A 25,414-nucleotide genomic window follows, 5' to 3' on the forward strand; every position below is an offset into this window, starting at 1 on the left:
GCCATAATCATCATCGTCGTCGTCAACAATGTCAACAACGACAATTGCTATCCTACATGTTTCACTGAACTGAGTTATTTCAGTGCAGTAGCTTGGCGTCTTGGTCATCCCCCATCTGGAGAATAGCAGTAAAGGTCAGGCGGTCATTAGACGCCACCCTTTTCACAGGCTCAGGCTGATTGGCATTAGACTCGACTTACTTCCCTCAAACACCAGTTTGTCTGCTAGTTACATGTATCATGATATCAATCTAACAGTCTGAGATTACGATAATTCCACAGAGGCCAAGTCTCTAAATCATAGCAACTTTACAATGTCTCCGAACCGTCGGGCACCATGAAGCATTAGCTGCCGTAACCGTATCTCTGCTGCTCCTTATCAACAATTTGGATTTTGATTGTCGCTATACAGACTAGGGACCTAGTCCTGTAGACAGCAGTGGCTGAATGGGTAAGATGGCTAACTTTGTGTGCTGGCGATTAGGTGCCTGACACTGGCAGTGTGGGTCCCGGACGGGAACTAAAGAACCCTGTACTTCACTGACGGGACTAAACCAAAATATAAATAGAACCAGTGGATCTGATGCTTCACTGCTAGAAAGTGTAAACCATAAATAGGAAGCAACACAGTTACTGCAGCCAATGACATGGCTTTCCATGTTGATTGAGACAGATCATAGACTTCCGCAACAATTGACTTAGTATACTGCTAGTAAGAGTAAAGTCATAAAATCGTGTATAGGGAGCAACACAGAGGTTGGGTTACTGCAGCCAATGGAACATGGCTTTCCATAGTGATCTGAGACAGTTCCTATTTCACACGCCTTCCTCTCCAACATAAACTTCCACAACAATCAACTTCTCCATGAGAGATCCCCTGTAAACTTGCAGCATATTATAGTAGCTCCTGGAACACTGGACACAAACTACTGGTCAGCTTCTGAAGGCTCAGCAGGTGACTCTGAAGAACCTCCTCTCCTACGTGGAGGAATCATGATGACGACATCCATGTCTTCATCTCCATCAGTGACGTCTTCGGCTCCATCGGGAACGTCTTCACTCTCTGGCAGCTTTCCCCCACGTCCAAGTATACGCACCTTAACAACGGCACAAATACATTCATTTGAGATTTCTTTACATTCATTCCAAGAGTGCACATCGGCGTTTAGTTCATAACTCTATAAATGCCAATATTAAAGATGTTTTATAAAGTATTCTTATATCAATTCTTATTATATCAATTCTTATAAGTAATCAAATATTCCTAACAATATACAACTTCTTTGTTACTCACACAACCTAAACGGTAATCAACACTCAAAACCTATTCGGTACAGATATGCTGGAAGTTTGGGCTATATACAACATAGGAGAACGTGCCGCTCATTCGCCATACACATACAATAGCATTCCTCATACCCACACAAAGAATTCCTCACCCAAACAATAGCATTCCTGAACCAAACAAAGAAATTCCTACAGGCTCAGCCTTAAAGAATGTAGGTTCATTACATTATGAATGACATTCCATAGGTTCAGTTGTTACAACAAAGAAATTCCTACAGGCTCAGCCTTAAAGAATGTAGGTTCATTACATTATGAATGACATTCCATAGGTTCAGTTGTTACAACAAAAGAAATTCCTACAGGCTAAGGAAAAGAAATTCCTTAAGGAGCATAGAGCAGGACAAAGACATTCCTTAAGGAGCGTAGGAGTAACCATAGAGGTGAAACGTCATTCCTACAGCTGCCCCTCAGGTATATACAGGTGCGCTAACTCACATTCCATAGATACGGCATTTGTCAGTACACGTTCCTACTATTCAAATATCAAATTCTTATAGTTTTCCTTGTTTTATGTAAAATATGCAATACAAGTTGTGTTACACTCCATTTAATCATGATCAATTCAAAATCAGTTTTACATGCGTATAAGAGTCATGTAACGATGCCGTGAAAGGGTTAATCGCACTTATTCACCACATGCGGCAAACTCTCCCGTATACGCTCAAACACCATGTTTACAAAACGATAAAATGTAGGTCGCCTATCTCGCTTCGCGTTTCATACACAATATTATAATCTCCCTCCCGAGTAGTGCATAAAATTCAAACACAAAGTACACTACTCGGACAGTGAGTCGAATTCAAGTCATAATGCTGGTTGTTTCGTCTTGCATACTCATACTTAGACTTGTTTATTACAACAGTGAGGTAAATTCAGCTTTAATCATTCAGTTTGTTTTACACTCCTACTCGTGCTTATTTAACACAGCCAGGTGCATTCACACCTCATGCTGTCATCACATGCTTTCATAACGTATATGATATAGTTCGTTCAACTTTGCCTTGTGCTAAATATACTCACAAGTTGTTCAAGTCTGGTTGTTGCGTAAATAATGACTAAATTTATTTCAGTTGATGCCTCTATTTGATGTTCGAGGTTGACTAACAGTATCAATAGCAGTATATCACGATTTTTATCAATAAAACATGACTGGTTAAACTTTTTCAAAGCAGGTTAAGAAATAGCATATCACGATTTTTAAATATCACAACTAAAAACGTGACGGACGAATTTTTACATTTATTTATCTATGACTAGTGATGTTTTTTGAAAACATATGATGGGTGTATGTCATCAGTAAATATATTTTGAAATTGCAATAAAGCAGTTAGCACGACTTGTAAATTTTTATTGAAATGATTCATATATGGTTTGCTGCGAAATTGCGTTTTACCAGTTTTGATAAATAAGCGAAGTGTAGATGTAAACTTCATTCTGCATCTACTACACTCCATTTACCATTGGCTGAGTTTTATAAGGTTAAGTCAGACGGAGACAAATTTGACTATATGTTTTTGGATAAGTCTTCACAAGAATTTAAACTGTGCGATTTTGATAAAATTGGTTTAAAGGAGGCACTGATTTACTTTTTGGAAGTCCACAATGATTTTTATTTATCATTGAAACCAATTTCAAACACAATAAGTGAGTCATTTCTCCAATTTACTCTTTGTCCTGACGACGAGTGTCCCGCTCTGTTTGAGGGAGACCTCCACCAGGGTATACATGTATTAAGAATAAGATTAACTGCAGAAGACAAAATATTTTATTTTACGCATTGTGAAGTCAACGGAATTTGGACAAAGATTATTAGAGGAGATGCAGAGCGAGAGATCCAACGAACGAACCGATATTTTCCATGAAGGTAAGTTAATTATCGTTTTTAATCATACATGCAGAAATGTATCACTTGTCTAACAAGAATATTCTGGTTCATGCTCTATGTCATGGAATTGTACTGCATAAATAAATAAATAAATAAAGTTCAACACCCGTAAGTGTGGCGGCAAACTCTGTCCTCGCGTTTAAAACATATTACTCAAAGTAAAGCAAATAAATAAATAAAACTTACATAAAGTCGAACAAAGAGTGTTTGCATACACACTCCGCTGTTGTCATGTAAGAGATGCTTTCTTGTTGTTGTTTTTGTAATAATTTCAGTGTTCGTCTTTTCAGTTTCACTGAACATTCGGTCTTTAAACACAATTTTCACATCACTTTTCAGGATAGGTTTCACATTCATAGAGTGATTGGTGCAATATTTCCTTTGGAATATATCAACAGTTTTTCCCTCATAAATCACCAAAAGTCCGTTTTTCATGAGAAAGTATCATTTACTTGTCATCCCACACTTTTTAATCATGTCAAGTTTTCACATCAGTTATAATCTACATATACAGAGGTTTCTGGCACCATGTATGAGTTATGCAAACATACTGTACAAAAATATCGTGATGCTTTCAGGGTCACAGGTAGCACGAACTTTTTATTCTAAGTAGGTAACGTAGTTTTACGAATCCTTTCAGTGGAAATGACTCAGATGTCAACTAGTGAAAAAACATAATACATCTCACGCTATATGCTGTAACGTTCATCGCACGCCGACCTCTACCCAGCGCATTTTATACCAACCGATAAACTATAAATGTATCGCAAGTTTTCGTCGTATTGTCGGACACTTGTAAGCGATATACAACAAATATCACGACTATCTCGACTTTGTTAAAATATGTTACGAACAGGATTTTGCAATGCCAATAGGTTTAGTATAAGACAAAAACATCCATGCATTATAAGCGTTGTGTCTGTTCTGTTGATTTCACCTGCAACATTTGGCTTTGAGATTATTCATTTTTTGATGCTAAGCATCAAATTTCTCTTTCTGAACATGGCATTCCATTTATATTTTAAATCAAATTAGAAATTATCAACACTGTCTTATCTTTTCCCTGTTCATACATCCATTATTTTGTATGAAACTCAAAATTGCGAAATTAGTGTCACAGTTGATTGAAGGAAGGATCTGTAGAAATCACCGTTTATATTAGAACAATTTATATGAACGGAGGTAATCGCATGGTTATTTTTCAACGTCAGTGCGAAATCCAGCAACATTACTAGAGGTAAGTTAAACCTTTTCAGCATTCGTGAAGAAATCGTATCTTGCAAAGAGTTCGCGTAACTAGGCTACATGTTATTCTCCTATGAATTGTCTAGATGTATCAGGTATCAACATGATAAATTTATATGTGCTGCAATTCAATAGGCTTATAACACACACGTTCGTTTGTTATGGGTATAAAGGTTAGGCTGGGATCAAATAGCTTCTTGTATGGTTCACATCCTGTCGCACTGTATTTCGATGTAGAAGTTGAAACTGCATCGTGCAGTCCTTAAAACCTAAACATCTGTTTATTTTCGAAAATATACTTGTATAGTAAGATTTGTTGTAATGATCAATTTGTAATATACTGTGAATACAAATGGTTTAATCTAGTTATATTCACAGTAAAGAAAACTTTCTGTAACATTTCGAACAGGTTCCTTATAAGTTGTTAAATTCCCCACATGTTTCAAGCGATTTGTGTACATGTGTTCTTCCTTAATGAAGTTTTGACTTTCATGTTGATCGATATTTCCGGTGTTTGATTGGTGCATGTGTTTCGCGTGACGATGTTTTGAGCATGTGTACTCCTCTTATTGAGCGACATTGAATTTGTCAACCAAACCAGTTAGCTTTATAAATACTGAAAGTGTAAATAATGACGAGTCGCAGTTACAGTATTGTTTACTGTTTTGTTGGTTGTAAATAGTGAACTGCTATTTGCAAGTAAATATAAACAGAGATCGCATGCTCCCTGTCAAGGCACAGACATTATCACATCTTGGAGCTGTGTATCCGAGGGTCATGATTAAGATATTGCATAGGTCTTGGGATGACTAAAGGATAAACGTTCCGTACATTTACCAAGAGATTTGAACCTACACCCACCCTTTTACAGTCTATCATTTTACACAACTGAGTTAAATTCGTAACTGGTTCAGAAATGTTAATTTACTGAGTCTGGTTTGTAAGAATAGTACTGTGCAAAACCGATATTAGCACATGTATCGCCAAATAAACTTAAATCATGTGTTATGAGTTTAGTGTTTACTTACAGTTAACAAAGTTATTTGGAATTCCTCTGGCCTAGATGTCAGACGCTACCATATTATGTACGATCACGTTTGAACGAGTGACAAAGCTGTGACTTGTAATCTATAGCTCAATCTTCTCTGCAGGCAAGAGATTGTTAGCTAGATGGTTTTCAAACAAAACGTTTACAAATCCAGCTATATGGTAACGATATACCCCAGTGATTAACAGCATGAGCATTGATATGTGCAACTGGGAACCGAAGTCAGCGAGTCTGACCACCCAATCCCTTTAGTCGTCTCTCACGACATGGATAGTTTGTGCGAAGCATGGGTTGCTGAAGACCTATTCTAACCAAGATCTTCACGGTAAGGGAAAATGGGTAAGGGAAAATGGTTCTTATGTCACATACACTGAGATTAATCACAAGCATCACTGTTCAAAGATAATTTCTTTATTTGATATCACATCATGAGAAAGGAAATGCGAACCAGGTGGTTACCAGTCCGTAGGTTGTCCGTTGCCTAAGTTGTGTGCTGCTGCTGCTGACACTGCAATACGGAGAAATGTAAACATCCACATAATGGGAATACACAATGTGAATTCGCCATCCATGTACTTCAGTCTATATCTTTAATTATACTCACTGGAAATACGCTGCCTCACTCCCATTAAGATCTTTCCCAACAGATTGTGACCACGCCAGTTTAATTCATTCCTAATCCTAGTATCTGATAGGGAGAGTCCAACTCCCCATATTCTGTCGTATGGGGATGCCTCTACTAACACCTTAGGGTATGTGTTTAGCAACAGAGACTTAAGTTCTTCAGACTGAGTGAATTTGGCATAATTGGCTCTTTCCACCACTTGTGGACTTATCGTATGCCAGACGGTGGGATTAAAGTTCTTCACGCGTTTACCTAACTGTTTCTGTTCAGATGGAGATGATGAATTCAAAATACACTCAGCAATAAATGTATCGCCGAATGTCAAAGCTTTGCAATACATATAGTACTGCTCAGAACAGTTAAAGGTTTTCCCATCCACTTCCATCTTTACAAGATAGTGTTGACTGAAAGGACTGTTTCTCGAATAGAAGTACACACAGCGTTCATCTTCAGCAGTTCCCATGTTGCTGAATAAAGATTCACCACGCGAATAGGGCGTTGGTCTGTTTACACTGGCTTGGTCCTGAATATGGCGGTGGTGGTGTCATAATGGTACCCGGTTTGGTCATGAGAGTGGGTGGCGTTGCCCGTCCATGTCCAGTCACTGGAATTGTAGCATCGCGGTGGGACACTGCTAGAGACGCAGGTGGGGACCTGTCTTGGGATTGTCTCGTAATCATCAAGTGTGGCCGTGTACTCCTTAGAAGAGCCGAGGAATGCTTTGAACACCTCTGATGTCATTGAGATGGTTTTCTTCATACCACGGGAATTCCAGTTGGACAGATGCACATACACCACCCCATTGAAAAAGTTGATGCTAAGGTAGTGTTTGTCAGCAAACTGATAAACGGCTTCAGCAGCAGTAGTAGACATCATGCAAGAAGACTTGATCAACAGCCAGAGAGACAGTGTGGTTGTAAGTGGTGAGTGGTTCTATTAATGATCAAGATTTTTTGATCATGTGATGTTCGAAATCTTTCTGGAAGCTTTGAAAACTTGCAAACTCATGATTTTATATAACCTCATCAACCTCCTCACGTGATATTTCAGAAGAAATCTGCAATCTCATGATTTTATATAAGGTATCACATGACAGTGCCATTCATCAAACGGTTTATATAACCCGAGAAAACACTACCCTCTTTTATGAGTCAACATGAGTTTGCAAATTTTGTTATTACCCAATTTTACTGACTCATCCTCGCGTGATGGGTGTGAGCTAGTTTCGCCACGACATCTATTCAGATCTTGCACATTGAACATATGAAAATAGGTTATCTATTGAATTCATCATCACGAAGTAGTTCGATGGTGACAATCAGTTTTACCTAGTCATCTTGAACTTTAGAATTTGATTCAAGAAACGTATTCTATGGCGGGTATCTTTCTCAGGATACCTTATCCTCACGAAACCATGTGGACTTATGCAAGTGAAGGTATAAAAGGTTCGAACTTTGTCCTTTCTCATCACACCACATCATCTCCCACCACGCTTGAAGACTGACTTGTCTCTACACTTGAAGAAGACAAACCGACCTTAGTGGTATTTTGTGTTGACGATTTGACAACAGTAAGGTAAGGATGTGTTCATTGAAAGAGAGTATGTGACATTACTGGTAATAGTGATAAGAAAGAGTGTTATTTTGTTTCACCTGAAATATTTTACATATACCCAGTTAACAAAGTTTGGTAGGAGCAACGTGGGTTCAATGACACCAGACCAACGTCTGTCTAACAATGAGACAACCATAAACACTAGATTGCACTGTACGCTACTTCACTATAGTAGCATATAGGGTGTTGGCTACATATGCTATATTTTTCTTTTACACAGGTTCTGAGCTGTTATGCATACTATTCTTGGTGAATAACCTCATAATGTCAAACCATACCACATGCCCAGTGTACGTTTGTGGTCATTGCAATGTCCGCTTTAGACATAAATCCAGTTTAGTACGTCATCTTCAGAATTGTGGTAGAACAGGTTCTTTATTTATATGTCAATTTTGTCAAAAGGCTTTTAATCGGAAAGATAATTTGAATCAACATGTCAAAACCTGTAAACAGAGAGTTGTCTATGGTCGTCAATGTCCACACTGCTTTAAACAGTTTTCAAATGAAACTGATTATCAAAACCATCCCTGTGTAGGTTCATGTTCAAATAATGTTTCTGCTCATACCTGTCCAACCTGTGATCAATCCTTTCCCACCTCAAAGGCTTTGCGTATGCACAAAAAGTCAATCAGGTCATGATATGATAGGACATGGTAAAGGCAGGGCTAAGAAAAAGTCTAAGCCAGCAACAGTGTCTGTAGCACCCCCTGATTCACCTCCTGTTTCCACTGCTCCTCCTGCTTCGTCCCACCATCCTAGTCAACCCAAAGATCATTCAAAGCCATGTTCTACTGAAGCTTTACAGGGTGATGTTAGGGAATATGACTTCAAAGGTAGGGGTGCAACTGATGCATTAGAATTTCTAGTCAGTGAACAGGGCAATATCATTTCATCGCTAGAATCAGAAATACATGAGAAAAAATCTGTGAAATGGGGTTTGTGTTTACACATTAAAATGGAAAAACCAAGTGATGATGGTGCATCAAATTATCATGAAGCCTATTTTAGAAGTGAAATGCAGACAGCTACAGTAGGGAGCGATCTGATTGAACAGTATTTGGAAGCTATGAACAAATTGCTTCAAACTTTAGATGATTATGAAGGGGTTCATTCTGGTTTAAATGTGTCTGCCATTGTGGTTTTGAAACTTACTGTGGTCAAGTTTGCTCCCTTTAGAGGAGGTACTTACATCCCATTACCACCAGCACTGGCAAAGCATACTTACTGCATTACCAATGTTAAAAATGAGGATAATAATTTATGTTTTCCCTTATCCATTCTTGCCAAATTGTTCCCATCTAAAGTCAACAAAGAAAGACAAAGTCATTACCTTCCCCATTTGAATCAACTCAATTTAGAAGGATTCACTTTCCCTATGTCCTTGAAACAAATTCCTCGGTTTGAACAAGTGAATCAGTTGTCCATCAATGTGTATGGTTTTGAAGATGGTACCTTATACCCAATGTTCATCAGTGAGGTTCTGGATGTAGAAAAAAACAGACAGGTGGATTTGTTACTACTGTCAGAGGAAAGTGAACCAGATGATTTTGTAGGGGTGTTAGGATTAGAAGACCATGAGGAAGCCATGGAGATTGACAAGAGCCCAAACATGCATTACTGTCTGATCACTAGACTGAATAGGTTAGTCAGAAACAGAAAAGGTGATAAAAACATGTGCTTTGTTTGTAGAAAATGTTTATGGTCATTTTCATCCAAGACAAGGTTGGAAGCTCACAAAACGTACTGTTACACAAAGGCACAAAGGGTTGATTTACCTAAACCTGAAGAAGCAGTGTACCAGTTTGGTTTAAGATCACAAAGCAAAACTGAAAGAGCGAAGTTTCTGATTGTAGCTGACTTTGAAAGTTTATTAGTGCCTGAACAGGGAAATACGTCTCGTCTGAATCGCCATGTACCCTGTGCTTATGCCTACAAGGTGGTGTGTACTGATGAACAATATTCTAAACCTATTCAAACTTATGTAGGTCAAAATGCTGCAGAACATTTCATTGAAAACATTTTGAAAGAATATGATGAAATTATGAATCTGTTTGATTCTGTTAAACCTATGCAGCTCACTGAACAAGATCAACGTCTTATAGCTAGCACAACCCATTGTGGATTGTGTGGAGAGCTGCTGGGATCTGATAGGGTGTTAGACCATGACCATTTGTCAGGGAAATTTCGTCAGGTTTTGCATAATAAATGCAATCTAAATTTTCAGTTAAGGAAGAAGGTGGTTGTCATGTTTCACAATTTGGAACATTATGATGCTCATCTGTTGTTAGAGGTGGCTCAAAAATTTGGTGATCGTGAGATCACTGTCATACCACATACCACTGAGCAATTTCTGTCCTTCACGGTTGACAAACATTTAGTCTTTTGGATTCTTACAAATTTTACAGAGTTCATTAGAGGCTCTAACTCAAAATCAGCTGAAGAAAGGAGAGGATACATTTGTGTATTTGAATGAGCATTTTGGAGGCAAGGCTCATCATCTCACAAGAAACTAAACTTTCCCTATGAATATATGCAATCCTGGAACACTTTAGATGAGACATCTTTGCCTCCCAAAGAGACCTTTACAGTTCACTCAGTGAACAAAGTATCAACGATGCAGATTATGCATATACACAGCAATTATGGGAAACATTCCAGTGCCAAACCATCAGTGATTTCACGAGACTGTATGTCAAAACAGATGTATTACTGCTCACAGATATCATTGAGACTTTTCGAACAGGTTGCTTGAATGATTATGGGCTAGACATTTGCCATTACTATTCCATGCCTGGTTTCTGTTTGGACGCAGCTATGAAAATCACGGGAGCAAAATTGGATCTATTCACAGAGGTTGACACCTACAATTTCATTGAAAATTCTATTCGTGGTGGAGTGTCAGTCATTGGTAAGAAATATGCTGAAGCCAACAATGACCATATGGAACAATCTGACCCAGAGAAAGACACTTCCACCCTTCTCTACTTTGATGTGAATTCATTGTATGCCACTGTCATGTTACAACCCTCTCCCCATTGGAAACTATCAATTCATCCCATCCACAGAGTTCAGTAAGATAGACTGGTACAATGTAGATACTCAGGGTGATACAGGTTATATCTTGGAAGTGGATTTGATGTATCCTCCTCACTTATACAAATCTCATGCAGCTTTCCCCTATGGCTCCAACTCATGATGATATCTCTTTTGGGGAGTTTTCAGAGAAACACAAAGAATTGCTGGCTCATTTCCTCAAAAAAGACATGGACAAACTTCCTACAAAATCATCTGGTAGAAAACTGTTTTGTACCTTGAAAGACCGTACCAATTATGTGGTTCATTTCAAAACCTTACAGTTGTATCTAAAGCATGGTTTAGTGTTAAAGCAAATACACAGAGTTCTCAAATTTACCCAAGGCCCATGGTTGAAGCCCTATGTGGAGCTCAACTTGAGAAATCGCAAAAAATGCAAAGGACGATTGTGACAAAGATCGTTACAAACTGATGAACAACTGTGTGTTTGGACGTTTCTGCATGAATAAACGCAAACACAAAACAGTGCAGCTGGTCACCCAACAAGCAAAACTTCAAAAACTGTGTGCAAAATCCAACTTCAAAAACTTCAAAATTTATTCAGAGGATGTGGTGGCAGTAGAAATGGAAAAGGTGTCTGTTCGATTAGATCAGCCTATTACTGTTGGGTTTACCATTCTGGACTTGGCCAAATATGAAATCTATTCATTTTACTATGACATTATGCAAAATCAATATGGACATGAACATTTGGATTTGCTCATGACAGATACTGACAGTCTGTTCATGCAAGTCCATGCCCCTCCGCATGAACCTCTCCTGGACCCCTATGTTTTTATGAAGCGAAACTTGGAGTTATTTGACACTTCCAATTATGCACCAGAAGATCCAAAAGGATTGTATTCTGATCGCAATCGCAAAGTCACTGGGAAGATGAAGGATGAAGCAGGTGGAAACATTATTTTAGAATTTTGTGGTTTGAAAAGTAAGATGTACTCTTTCTTAATGCAAAAGACAAAGAACTCATGGAGAAAAAACAGCCAAAGGTATAAAGAAATCTGTCATCAAAAATTTCTCAGACACGAAATGTTTAGAGACTGTCTGTTTGATGGGAAACCTGTCTCATGTTCCTTTAATCTCATTAGGTCACATAATAACACTCTGTACACGGAACATCATACCAAAGTAGCATTGACAGCCATAGACAACAAACGTTTTATTTTAGAAGATGGTATTTATAGTGTTCCTTATGGTTATTCACCAGAATAATTGCTTACTGAACCATTAGGAAAGCAGTAGATGAAATCACAGTAGAGGAAATCAACCTCAGGTATGTTCCACTTTGTGTTTCCACTTCTTTAAAATTATGTTCATAATTATACACTTGAACATCAACTTTTTAGTTTGACATTGCAGTTACCATGTCTGTTCTTTTTTCATTCACAGATGGAACAACCATCATATATCTGCACTACCTGTCACGGCTATCTACCTGTGGATGCTGATGGGGAAGACAGTTCAGGACTGTTTACGTGTGTCTATTGCAATACCAAGCTGAAATACACCTACCATAGATTCATGGTTCATACTGACACCTGTCCTGTGAGAATACAAGTGCATAAGAAGAAATATGAGAAAAAGCCACGTGTGTGCACGTGACATAGGATACACCACAATGACTGAAGGTGTTATTCATCCACTGTGTGTGTTTATGTGCACGATGATGTGCTAATTGCTCTATGAGTCACTGAGCAAAGACAACAACAACAATAAAAAATGTAATTTATGTGTTTATTGAAAAAAGCATGAACACTACAGAACCTCTAATGCTCTCAGCTTTGTTGCTCCAGGCACACCATTAACTGCTTTTCCTTTGATATATAAAATCTTTGACTGACTTTTGTGTTTTGTTCTTCTTTTCAACAGTTGTTTTGGTGCATGCAAGCGCTTTAACAGTTTATGAAACTTATTATATCCTGGTGGTGTATGTTTCCTCTTAGGAGACAGGATCATAAACCGAATTAAGTCCACAATGTTGGTACCATACAACACTTTTCCACTCTCCAACACCAGTTGCAAATTTTCTGTTAATCCAATGTTTCCAGCTGTAATATTGTTTTTCAAAAAGAACCACATTGACATCAGCTTGCCAACAGAATTTGAAGATGAAATGCCTTGAATGAGTTGATCTGGAACTCGTAACATCACATTAAGATCTGGCTGTAGAGATGAGTCATGCTCTTCACTACCATCACTCACTGTCACTGGACTCACTGGAGGTTTCACTGTCAGATTCACTGTCGGATTCACTGTCGGATTCGCTTTCTCTTGTTCTTGTTTTGACACCAGTCTCTGGTAATTTTCTCTTGTCAAAAGAACCATTGGCTTGGACATGTTGTAGAGTGGTGAGATAACTCCTTATGCAAATAGGTAGAATTGAATGGTGTAAGATGAGGAGTTCACGTTTTCTGTGTCTGCTGACAGCCTTGTTGGCTAACATGCGAATGACCCTCTTGCGACGAGACAGCCAGGTTTTATGTTCATTTGTCACCACTATGTTACCCATGAGAATATTATACACAAGAGTAAGAATTGATAGGAATTGTTCTGAAGAAGCATGAGTCAGCATAGCTTTTCTCTGAGCAGGATTAGCTTCTGCTAACACTGATAAGAAACTAACATGATGTTTTATCAGCCCACTCATGTTGATGCTGTAGGGTAGCTGTTCCACTTTCAAATGAAGAAACACATCTTTAGTGATTGTTATTTATCTAGACATCCTCTTCATTGTCATCTTCTTTGCACTGGCTACAATCATGTGGAGGATCCCTCTGCCAACTTTCCAACAAATCTTCACCCTTAACAGACACAGAGGTACTGTGTTTTGTGTCTTCATAATCTTGTAAAGTCATAGCCTTTTGGAAAATATTATTAGCAACCGTTCGGTCATTTTCGCTACTGAAGCATTCGTAATCTACCCTTCCATCTGTCCATATATCTTCATCCAGTATGTTGGGGCACAGTCTGTTATTCCACAACAAGTCTTTAATGACTTCCGTCCATGAGTCATAGCGATCTTCTATTTGTAAAGCAGCATAATCGTCTCCCCACACTGACACTGTAAACAACATTCTAGAAGCTGTTTCATTCAATGTTGTACCATTCTTTCTGTGTTTTTCAATAATGTCAAACAAACAATTCCTTTCTTTCACTGCATACATTTTGTTTGCTAAAGGAGGCGAGCCAACTGTAGAATGACTGAAGTGAAAAGTGAACTGGTTGTTATATAGAAAACTATGATGATGAATTCATAGTTGTATGTTTCGGAGCTGCTATCATGTTGATATAACCACAATGTGGAGACAGTCTGAAATGTTCAATCAGAGGATCATCATCTGGTATCCAGGAATGGGCTCGCAGTCTACATTGGAAACAGTAGACTTTATCAGATTGTCCCGTGTAAATAAATCCAGCTTCAGCCATGACTTTAGGTGACTGTTTCATTTGTACTGGCCAAGTCTTGAATGAAGCCAGTCTATCAGTAAACTTTTTTCCATCAGGAGAATTATGTGTTACACCAACACAATCGGTCTCCACATCAAAGTGTCCACAAACATCCATAGCTCTGTTCAGTTCAGTGGTTGTAAACGAAATGAGGTATCACAGGCATGTATGTGTATATTTAGTGAAGCTATTTATTTCTGTGGTAGGTAGACTGTACACATCTCATCGTCAGTAAATATGTTGGTTCGTAAACGTCCATACTGTTCATCAGCATAAGGTGACACATCTAAGACAAGATAACCATATTTCTTTCCTCCTACTGCATCTTGAAACGATTCAGCAAAATACTTAGCTTGACCTGGAAATACTTGCGATGCTAAAATCTTGTATTCATGTGCTGAACGTGGATTGGACAACAAGACAAAGTAATGTGTGTTCAGTGACATTGTTCTTGCATATTCGCCTTTAGGGTAGACACTTTGCATAATGTTGATCACTGTAATCCCTAAATGATGCGATAGTGTGGTATACAGATCTAAAATCAAAGGACTTTTACACATTTGTTGCATGTAATCATCCAGGACAAGTAAACATTGTTTGTCTGATTCATGAGAATAAGCTTTCAGTTCCTCTTCAGTAGGCAAGTGATCTTGAAATCTAATATTGGAAACACTTTTTTCAAGCTCTGAATAAATGTCTTGCCACACAACATAACAGTAAATAATCAAGTGAGGTGGTGGATCAAACATGGTATCTGCTTGTTTTATAAGACGAGCAGTCCAAACACTTTTACCACTAGAGGATCCACCAGCTACAGAAATTGTAGTAGGCGTATGAAAGGGTAACAGACATTCTTCCATGACGACCTGCACACTTCACCAATGTATTGTACTAGTGAGTTAAAACCTCACATGATGACGTTTTTATACAAAGAACAACTACAGGATTTAAACTAAACTACTTTTTATTAAATGTTTTCGTTCCATGCAACTATAACACATAGTTTCATTGAAAACAGGAAGGAGTACAATATTTAAAATAGTGACAAATATATCGTGATACAAACATATCATTCCAATTCAAGTTTTTTACATCAAACTGATGATAAAAGTGGTGCAAAGTCCAGTTAGCTTTAAATGCACACAACAGATAATACAGACAATATGATCCACAGACATTTGAATCTACTGATTGTAAAGGTATGGTACTGCAGGTGTAGAATTGAACATATGACTTTAAATAGTCATCAAATGTTGTACTGATAGGTTCAGCTAGACTGTCAAACAGTTCTGCTCTGTTTCCTTTCAAATACATAGCAACCCAATGACGGCCATCTTTACTTCTCACATCAGTATTAACAATTAAACCAACACCTCTCATCAACATTGAAGATGTAAGCACAGGTAACATGTCTCTAGCATACACTCCTAAGACATGGTTTCTAAGCACAGGATCGCATTGAATAGCACATAACAATTCAGAGGCTCTCATCTTCTTCACTTGACATACACATTCCTGGCTTGGTCAATTTCTATGAGTGAGGTCCTTTCTGTCATGACAATACAACTCAGTGATTTGGTTAAGGCTGCATTGAACTGAATTTCTAGTGATACATTTCCCCGTCGTACTAGACTGAGATGTTCAGTGCCAGTTTCGTTCAGTTCGAACACAAAAAAGGGCACTTCCAAGTAAAAATTCTTTTCTGCTGATGAAGTTGCCTTTACTTTCTCTTTTTTACATTCACCCCATCAAACAGATTCAGATAGGTATCTGCATCATCTGCACTGGATGATCTCCCAGGGAGACTGACACCATTGACATTCAGAGTAACCTTTTTGATCATACTCAATTGAAAGTTGTATGGGTTCTTCACCAAAGAACCGGTCATACTACTGCTCTCAACAAATGCAACTGTGTATCGATGGGCAACAGGATTTGAGATATTCTCAATTGTGAATGATTCAGTAGACACAGGAATAGTGGTTGATTTGACTTCTGTCTTCACATAGGGATACAGTGCATTGTTTGGTTTCCCATTGGTCTTTTCTTCAAACAAGGTGTTATGAGCCAGAATTAAAGCTGGGTTCACTTTCAGATAACACACTTTAAGTGACGCATCTAAAATGCTTATTTTGTATTTAGTATTAGCAACTCCACTCATAAGACAAAACTGAGGATCGGTTCTGTACAAGGTTACATTCAATTTTACTCCATTAATCAAATAACGATCCATGTTGAACACATCTTCAAACAAATTGCCAACCATTGTGATCTCTTGACTTTTAGCAATGTAGTCACCACGTTTCAACAATCCATCATTACCACCAGCAACAGCATCAGTTGATTCGATGTCATCATTGTCATTACCAGTATCTTTATAGAACAACTGTGATGTTAACTGTGAACTTTTGGCGTCTGCTCCATAATTCAACAATGTCTTGAACATGCTTTTATAGGGATAGTGATTATTTGCATTCGATACCAATTGATTTCCCAGGGACACCGACACTTGAGAGAACAGGGACTGTAAAAACAAGTTGATAGGCCCCACTTTCTCATCCTCAGCCAGTGGAGATGATGTAACATCGTCATGCACCACTTTAAGTTTCACATGTAGTCTTGTTCTCTTCAAATCAATGTACTCGCTACCCTGATTAGGGATAGCAAATTCCAATGGTGACGAGTCGTTGATTTGGCTTAATGGACGTACATCGTTGAAATAGAACATCTCTGTGGTTGTTGTGTAACTTGGAAGCGAAAAAAGAGAGTAAGAATCAGGGAGATATTCCGAAAAGTTACTGCTGGATAAGAGCGCCATTGTGTTAACTGAAAATATCGTTTCCTGCAACAGGTGTGCACGTTAAAACATTAGCTGTCTTAGAAGGAGTAGTGTTCTCTGTCTGACGTATCCTCTTGGTAGTGATGATCTGTTCTCCTGCAGCTCTTTTTAAAGACTTGCGTCGTCTCTCTTTGGCATCTGCTTTCTCTACTGTGCTCTGAGTCTCTGATGTCATTTGCAATTCAACTGAAGGTCCTTCTTCTTTTCTTTTCACTGTATGAGATGGTATTACTTTAGCTGATAATTTTCCATTGTGGTATTGCTGGTGACTTGTGCTCAGTTTCTTGAAGTAATGTTTCCAATTTTCATAGTGAGGTACATAGAGAGGATAGTCTTCCATCTTAACTTGCAAATGGATATCGCTGTAAGTGAAGTGTTGCACTGGTCTCCTCGCTCAAGAATGACAAGGCCACTTCATCACTGGGTTTTATAACAATTTCTATGACAGGTGATTCTTTCAATACCACATGAATATTATATTCGTTTGCAAAAGTGAAGTTAGGTCCCAACCTCAAGTCAATGCGTCTCAGCAATGGTAACTGAGCATCTCCTACCAGTGAACTATCACACAAGTTGCACAGTATGTTTACATATGGATCTTGGATTTTGTCCACATCAGTCAGTTTCCCAAAATTCAACTCTGTTAATGAAACAACCCAAAATCCATCCAACACCAGTCTTTGATTCAGTTTCACACGGAAATGATAGGGGCTGTTGTCCTTATAATAGTTTTCTTTTGAATCTGAAGACTTAAGGAAAATATATTTCTCCATCACAAATCTTTCAACTGACTTTCCTCCACAAAAAGAATCAAACGTACTTGGCCATCCTAACCATCGCACAAGAACATAGGTTTTACCTCCTCTACGTTGACGTTTCAGGATTTTTTCCACCTGCCACTCAATGTCCTCACCTTTGTTTACTTTTTGAAGTTCTTGAGTATAAAATGTTCCTTTAATTGGTTGATCATGAAAGTCTCTAATTCTGTACAAGGGTATTTCTTGCCTTTTGTAGTGATGAGCTATTTTGAACAATTCTTGAGTCCAGCGTAAATCAAGTTCTTTACTGAATGGTTTCCTCAGATATGGAATGCGAACAATATCTCCAACCTTATATTTGAATTTCTTCACTACATACTTGGATTTACTCTTGAGGTGTTTCCTCAAAGGTTTGACATATAGGTGATGCCATACTTTCAATTCATTGCTTTTATTCACTTGTGCTGGTGATAAATAAGGCAGTGATGAATGTAAAGTGTGATTGTAATTCTGTACCAGTTGAGGCAATATAGAAAGGTATTCTTTGGTGTTGTTATGTGTCATATAACGCGTGATCAAAGATTTCAGTGTTCTGTTGAAACGTTCCACATAATTGCTTTTAATGTTTTCATTACGTGTGATGATGTGGGTGATGTTTTCCTTTTTCAAAAATGATTCAAATTCTCCTCGAAACTCAGATCCTGCATCAGTACGAACTTTCTTTGGTCGTCTTGATTTGAGTATCTTTTTGAAAGATTTCACCACTGTAAGCGGTCTCTTATTCTCCAAAGGCGAGACAAAAGCATAGCGTGAAAGAATGTCCACGACTACCAACAGATATCTGACACCATCATTCCATTTCATGTACCTTGTCATATCTGCTAAATCTGCATCAAACATTTCATTCATTGTATTAACTCTTACTTTCATCCTTTTAAATTTATGTCTAACTGGTTTGTGTAAACTGTAAGCATCTTGCTCATTCACAAACCGTTTCACCTTCCTCAACCTGATATTGTGTTGCTTGTTTTTCTTCAATTCATCACGCAGTTTAGATGGACCATAGAAAGCACCTGGGTTTTGTGGGTTGAAATAATACTTTTCTAATGCACTGTTCTTCTTTCGAGAACTCATGATGAATTGAAACAAGGCAATGTGTTGAACAAGATTTTATACAACTAAAAAGAAGTGAACAAATTTATTTCACCACAGAAAATTCTATACATAACAACATCAGTTGAACATAGCAATCATCATACACAATAAGATAAGAACCAATGATCGTCATCTCAGTCATATGTCTTCTGTTGGAATGCAACCACTTATACTGTGAGGATATGTCCATGAAAGTCCTGAGATATCATGTCATCCACCATCCCCTCTGGATCATGATAACACATACAGTTCATCAGATCCATACAACATACATGACACCGAACCTGTCCACTATTGCAACTGATATATCGCAACATATTATTATGACAGCATACACTACAATTCTTTTGAAGAGGAGGGTTAGTTTGTGTTCTTCATAAGGATCATCCTCTACTGCATTTGACTCTTGTTGCTCAATATCTTCCATAAGCTGATTGTAATCCTGCCACCAGTCGTTTGGGGTAGTAGATTGACAGTCGGCTACGAGAGTGTCTTCATCCACAAACAAGTTGACTTCACTGGAAACATCCAGGTTAGCTTCAGTTGGAGGAGGTGAAATAGGTTCTATAACAAGCGATGGTTGACTTGAGTTCTTGTCCATTACCCTACCAACAAAAAGAAAAGAAAAAGATATGAATATATAACAAAATTGTTGATGTTACAAATTAAATAGATAGAACACAGTCGCATGTAACACAAATATATACTTACTTTGCTTTCTTAACCTGCTGTTTCTTTGGTTTCTTCACACTGGGCTGAAACAGATCATCCTCCATTTTTCTGCTTTCTTCTTCTTTTCTTAGCAACAACTGTTTTCTGTGTTGTTGCTGTCTCTGAAGTTTGCTCTTGAGCAGAGGAGAAAGATCCTATGAGATGAGTGTAATCCGTCAACCATTTCAAGAAAGCAGGTGACATTGGTTGAAGTTTCCCTTCTAAGGCTTTGGTCTTCTCCAACATATCCATATAGATGGTTTTGTACAACTCACTCGATCTCATCATAACTTCATGTAGATAAACCTGACTATCAAGAATATCCTTTACTTTCAGAAATGTATCATCAAATGTCTCCTCTGAGGAAAAAGCAACACGTTTCACATCCACACTTTTCTGTGCCATCATAGAGAATATGTAGGAGATAGACGATTTTCAACACCTTCTTGCCCCAAGTTGGTGATAAAACTGATTTGAAATAGCTAAAACGTTTGAGTGTAAGATAGGATTGTAGAGAATGGTTTGTCTGATTGGTTTATGTGTAATACACATTCAGTTTGATTGGTTAAGAGATATGGAATGATGAGAATTTTGCTTCAAGCGATTGAAATAGATGCAAATATGTGATGTCATTATAAACAATTCTGTGATAATATTTGAAATTTGTTAAGATAAGAATTTGGTTTTGTATAGAAGGAATGTGTATTGTGTAAATGTGGCACTTATGGAATGTGAGTTAGCGCACCTGTATATACCTGAGGGGCAGCTGTAGGAATGACGTTTCACCTCTATGGTTACTCCTACGCTCCTTAAGGAATGTCTTTGTCCTGCTCTATGCTCCTTAAGGAATTTCTTTTGAGCCTGTAGGAATTTCTTTTGTTGTAACAACTGAACCTATGGAATGTCATTCATAATGTAATGAACCTACATTCTTTAAGGCTGAGCCTGTAGGAATTTCTTTTGTTTGGTTCAGGAATGCTATTGTTTGGGTGAGGAATTCTTTTGTGTGTGTATGACGAATGCTATTGTATGTGTATGGCAGATTACTTATTACCTACTTGCGGTATACAACAATTAATTTATTGTTCTATTGAGATTTTGATATACATTTAGTCTCTTGGACACATCCGTACAAGGAATGATAAATTTTTGTAACTTGCTTTCCGAATATTTTCCCTTAAAAGTATGGCGTCGGCAGTGGAGAAAACGGTGAAACATTTTTAAGGTTTACCAAACTGTATAAACGATACCCAGAACACACCTGACTAGTATATATTTCCTGTAAGCTATGGGTAACAATTACAGCGAATTAATTTCACTTTTGGCACTCACGTTTTAGCAATCTAATTCGTCTGAGTTCGTTTACATATGATTAGGTGTGTTCTGTTTGTATTCTTTGGCCTTACTGGAAAAATCAGTATTAGAGATTGTCATCCTAAAATCAAAATTTGTCCTTCATTGTTATCATGTAATTTCCTGACAGCAACTCGATCGATCCCTGTCATGACATGACAACAATAAAAGAAACGTCCTTTCAATAGATTGGCAAAATTAAGGTTGATAGACTTAAGTACCCATAACATATCATTCGTGACCCACACGTGTTATTCCGGGACAAGCCGAATAGCGATTACGGAAAGGGGCGAGTGGTGACGAATGATAACATATCTGTACTCTCTTAAAAATGTTACAAGTCTCGAAATGTGAACCTCCCAATATTCAATATTAAAGCATTACATGGTTAATAATATGAACTATTAAATACTTTAATATTGAAAGTCGGGGTGGTCCTTAACTTCTTTTGTTGAGTATATATTAAGATTCAGAATGAACGTCATAATCATAATAGTAACTATATTTCACATTGGTGAGAGTTGGGGTCGGTCGACAAACCGTCAACGAAGTTGTAAAACCACAAACACCACACCTTTTCTCGGTATTCCTCCACCTTCTTCTGGGCGACATCGGGTTTGGTGTAGGGGCTGTCCCGAGCCCGATCCTCAGGGGACACTAGGAATATATCATTGGGTTAAATTACTACCTTATCGAAAGTCACAACACTATAATGTTTACTTGATATATCATAAAAACTTGTAAATACATGTATAAGATACTTTTAGTAAACTACGTATTTATGATGGGCTGAGTGAGTTACCCATGTAGAATTACTGACCTGGTTTCTTTACGAACGAACGCTATCTCAGCAGTATTACGGCGAGGTACACAAGAAATGGGCTCCACACATTGTACCCATGTGAGGAATCGAACCCGGGTTTCGGCATGACGAGCGAACGCTTTAACCACTAGGTGAGCCACCGCCCCTACTGCATCTATGATGAACACGCTTGTAACGAACAGACAGATATAACGAACTGTTTGGGGGTCCTTGTAACGTGCTGTTGTAACGATTTAGACTTAATGGTCCCTTTGTGTTCGTAATAAACCACAGTTTACTCTATGTAAACCGAGTCTGGGTTATAGTGAACACACAAAGGGTATGGGATGTTTAAAAGATAGGTATATGAAAGGGACATTTTAGGTTTAATGGAAATTACAAATTTCAAAGCTACAAAAACCTTTGAGAGACTCGTATCAAATAATGCGACAAGTTTTAACAGTTGACACTTTTGCTTGTTTTGACTTACGGCATGAGCAATCACAAAGGAATCTAAAAATTTGAAATAGCTGATTTTTCACCTTTAAGATAAACAAATAATTGGCCTTTGAATCCTTTTTAACCATACTTGTGTCACATACTGCTTTTATCAACATGTCCTAAGAAAATCAGCTTGGGTCAAAGACTTGCTCATATCAAAAGATTATGAAACGGTTTCACCTGTCGACATTATGCATGTATTCCATTCATAAGGTAAATGGACTGGCAGTAGGGTAGCCTAGTGGTTAAAGCGTTTGCTCATCACGCATAAAGTATGGCTTCTATCCCCACATGGGTAAATATAAAGCCCATTTCAGTGAATACCCTGTCGTGATATTGCTGGAACATTTCTAAAAGCGGAGTAAAATCCAAGGATCGCCAAGTGGATTGGTGGATAATCGTCCTTGCTGATACGAGTGTGAAGATAATATTTTCGTAATCTGACTATAATTTTGATGCAAACGGGTAAAAGCCTCACTCACTCTCACTCACTCACTCACTCACTCACTCATTCACTCACTCATTCAAAACCCGGATGCCTCAAAAACCTAATTACCAATGATTCCGCCCTTGATCCAGGGATGGGACAAAATGGTTGGCCATGAGCATCGCTCCTTGGGATTCTTGATGAGCATCATCTGCAGGAGGTCTTTGAGATCTGGGGGCATGTTGTTGGTCCATGGTACTGGGGAGTTGAGGATCTTCATCCCTAGAGTGACCATATTGTTGGAGAAGAAGGGCGGGTCGCCCACCAACAACTCGTATATTATACAACCTAACGCCCTGCAATACAAAAACCCACATAGATTAGAAACGTGTAAAAAGAAGCCAAATAACGTCTTTTGATTCCTGACCTAAACCTGGAAAGAAATCTTTGTTTGCTGCTAAGCCTAGTAAGGTGACTGCAGCTGTTTGAACATTCTGACTTCGGAGGGGCGGTGGGGTAGCCTCGTGGTTAAAGCGTTGGCTCGTCACGCCGAAGACCCGGGTTCGAAACCCCACATGCGTACAATGTGTGAAGCCCATTTCTGGTGTCCCCCGCCGTGATGTTGCTGGATTATATCGCTAAAACCAAACTCAGTCAGTCTGACTTCGGACAATGGCTGGCTTATCGTCATATAACACTATTCAAGTTTCGATTGTCTGTGTTTAGTTTTACATCACACTCAGCAGAATTTCGGTTATGCGTTTGTTTATAAAGTGTCTGGACCTGACAATCCAGTGATTAATAACACGAGCCACGATAAAAGTCATTTGGTAGTACGATGTCATGCAATCAACCCGATCTGTCACCAAATCTAACCACTGGATCCACTTAGTCGCCCTAAGAACAGACTTGTTTTGCTGGGGCTAAATCTAAACAGTAATTATATATAACTCCTATCTTATAAATATATATAATATGTATTGCATATGTTATTTCCTATGTAGAAGATCTAAGACAACAGTTAGAAACATTCCTAGATGTATGCTATTAAAATTAGTTGGATAAACCCCCAACTGAAATCTGGCTTTGCAACAGCTACCAGCCATGACTGCATTCACATAAAACAACAGGGTTCTCTTCATGGTATTTGGGGTATTCTGTCCTCGGCTCTTGAAACATGTTTAATGATTAATTCATTTTCAACACAAGGCAAGTGTGAAATGAGCCCCGTGTCGTGTTCTGTGTTTTTATATTTCCCCTCTGTGACGTGAACTAATAATTACTGTCGATGTTACAAACTTTCAATTCCTTGATGATATAATCTCAAACAATGATTCTGTCGTACCATATATCCACTTTTTCTGTGTACGAGACGAACGTGTCCGTTGCTATTTCTGGAGCCATGTACACTGGAGTTCTCTGAAATATGGAAACAGGTTTAAAACAATGTTTCTCATCATCATGAGAATAATAATATCATCTGCCGACTATTTTATATCATCATGGTACTGAGTGAGTGAGTGAGTATGGATTTACGCCGCTTTCAGCAAATTTCCAGCAATATCACGGCGGGGACACCAGAATAGGGCTTAACACGTTTAACCCATGGAGAATCAAACCCGGGTCTTCGGCGTTACGAGCCAACGCTTTAACCACTGGGCTACTCCATTGCCCCCAATGTTGTAACTACCTATCAGGATCCGGGATAGAACTGGTCTTTGAACATCAATTCGTTAGTACGATGCTCATGCTGTTGATCACAGGATTGTCTGGAATATTGTCTAGTGCGGCGTTAAACAACAATCAATCAATAATGTTGTGACTGATACATGTATATAATACAATATTACATTGACATCGCCGTTGGGACCAATACACAAGCCAAAACGAAAAGCGTTAACGTCCCATGGCCCAATCAGAATGATTGGATGTTTAATGTTTTTCAGTCACCTTTATTGTAGTGGCATAGTAAGTCTCCCCCATTGCCCGGGCGAAGCCGAAGTCGCACAGTTTGACGGTACCGTCGTCCATGAGGAGGACGTTCTCAGGCTTCAGGTCTCGGTGCAGGATTCTATTGGCGTGGAGGTAGAAGACCGCCGAGGACAACTGACAGGCAATCTCATGCACCTACGGCGGGAGATGGAGACAGTCAGATGAGTGAGTGAGTGAGTTTAGTTTTACGTCGCACTCAGCAATATTCCAGCGGCGGTCTGTAAATAATCGAGTCTGGACCAGACAATCCAGTGATCAACATCATGAACGTAACCATGCTTGTCGTAAGACGGGATCTGGTGGTCAGTCCCGTTGACCTGGGTGACACATGTCCATGATTGCATAGATCGATGCTCCTTCTATTGGTCACTGCATTACCTGGTCCAGACTCGATTATTTACAGACCGCCGCCATATAGCTGAAATATTGCTGGATGCGGCTGTGAACACCAAAGCAAACATGCAACCAACCAACTAAATGTCTTCAGTCGATGCACAAATTCACACTGTGTGAAGCGACACTAAAATGTATAGCCATAAAGGGACCAGACACCATATGATGTCAAAGGTTACCTCC

At 38.6% G+C, this 25,414-nt stretch overlaps 1 protein-coding gene across 4 annotated transcripts in view; it reads right to left on the minus strand.

Moving 5' to 3' along the window:
- Positions 1-780: 780 nt before the first annotated feature.
- Positions 781-25,414, minus strand: part of LOC124255798 (serine/threonine-protein kinase 36-like) — a 36,451-nt gene continuing 11,817 nt past the window's right edge. For all 4 annotated transcript variants that reach the window (XM_046689742.1, XM_046689738.1, XM_046689756.1 and 1 more), the window contains exons 5-9: positions 24,797-24,973; positions 24,192-24,265; positions 22,976-23,202; positions 21,691-21,773; positions 781-1,096 (exon numbers count right to left, since the gene is read on the minus strand). In XM_046689742.1, coding sequence (XP_046545698.1) covers positions 926-1,096; positions 21,691-21,773; positions 22,976-23,202; positions 24,192-24,265; positions 24,797-24,973 — 732 coding nt within the window. In that variant the 3' untranslated portion in view covers positions 781-925. The remainder of the gene's footprint in view (positions 1,097-21,690; positions 21,774-22,975; positions 23,203-24,191; positions 24,266-24,796; positions 24,974-25,414) is intronic.

Source organism: Haliotis rubra, unplaced genomic scaffold (genome assembly GCF_003918875.1).
Source record: "Haliotis rubra isolate DU_JTF1 unplaced genomic scaffold, ASM391887v1 Scf1158, whole genome shotgun sequence".
In the NCBI taxonomy this organism is placed as follows: domain Eukaryota; kingdom Metazoa; phylum Mollusca; class Gastropoda; order Lepetellida; family Haliotidae; genus Haliotis; species Haliotis rubra.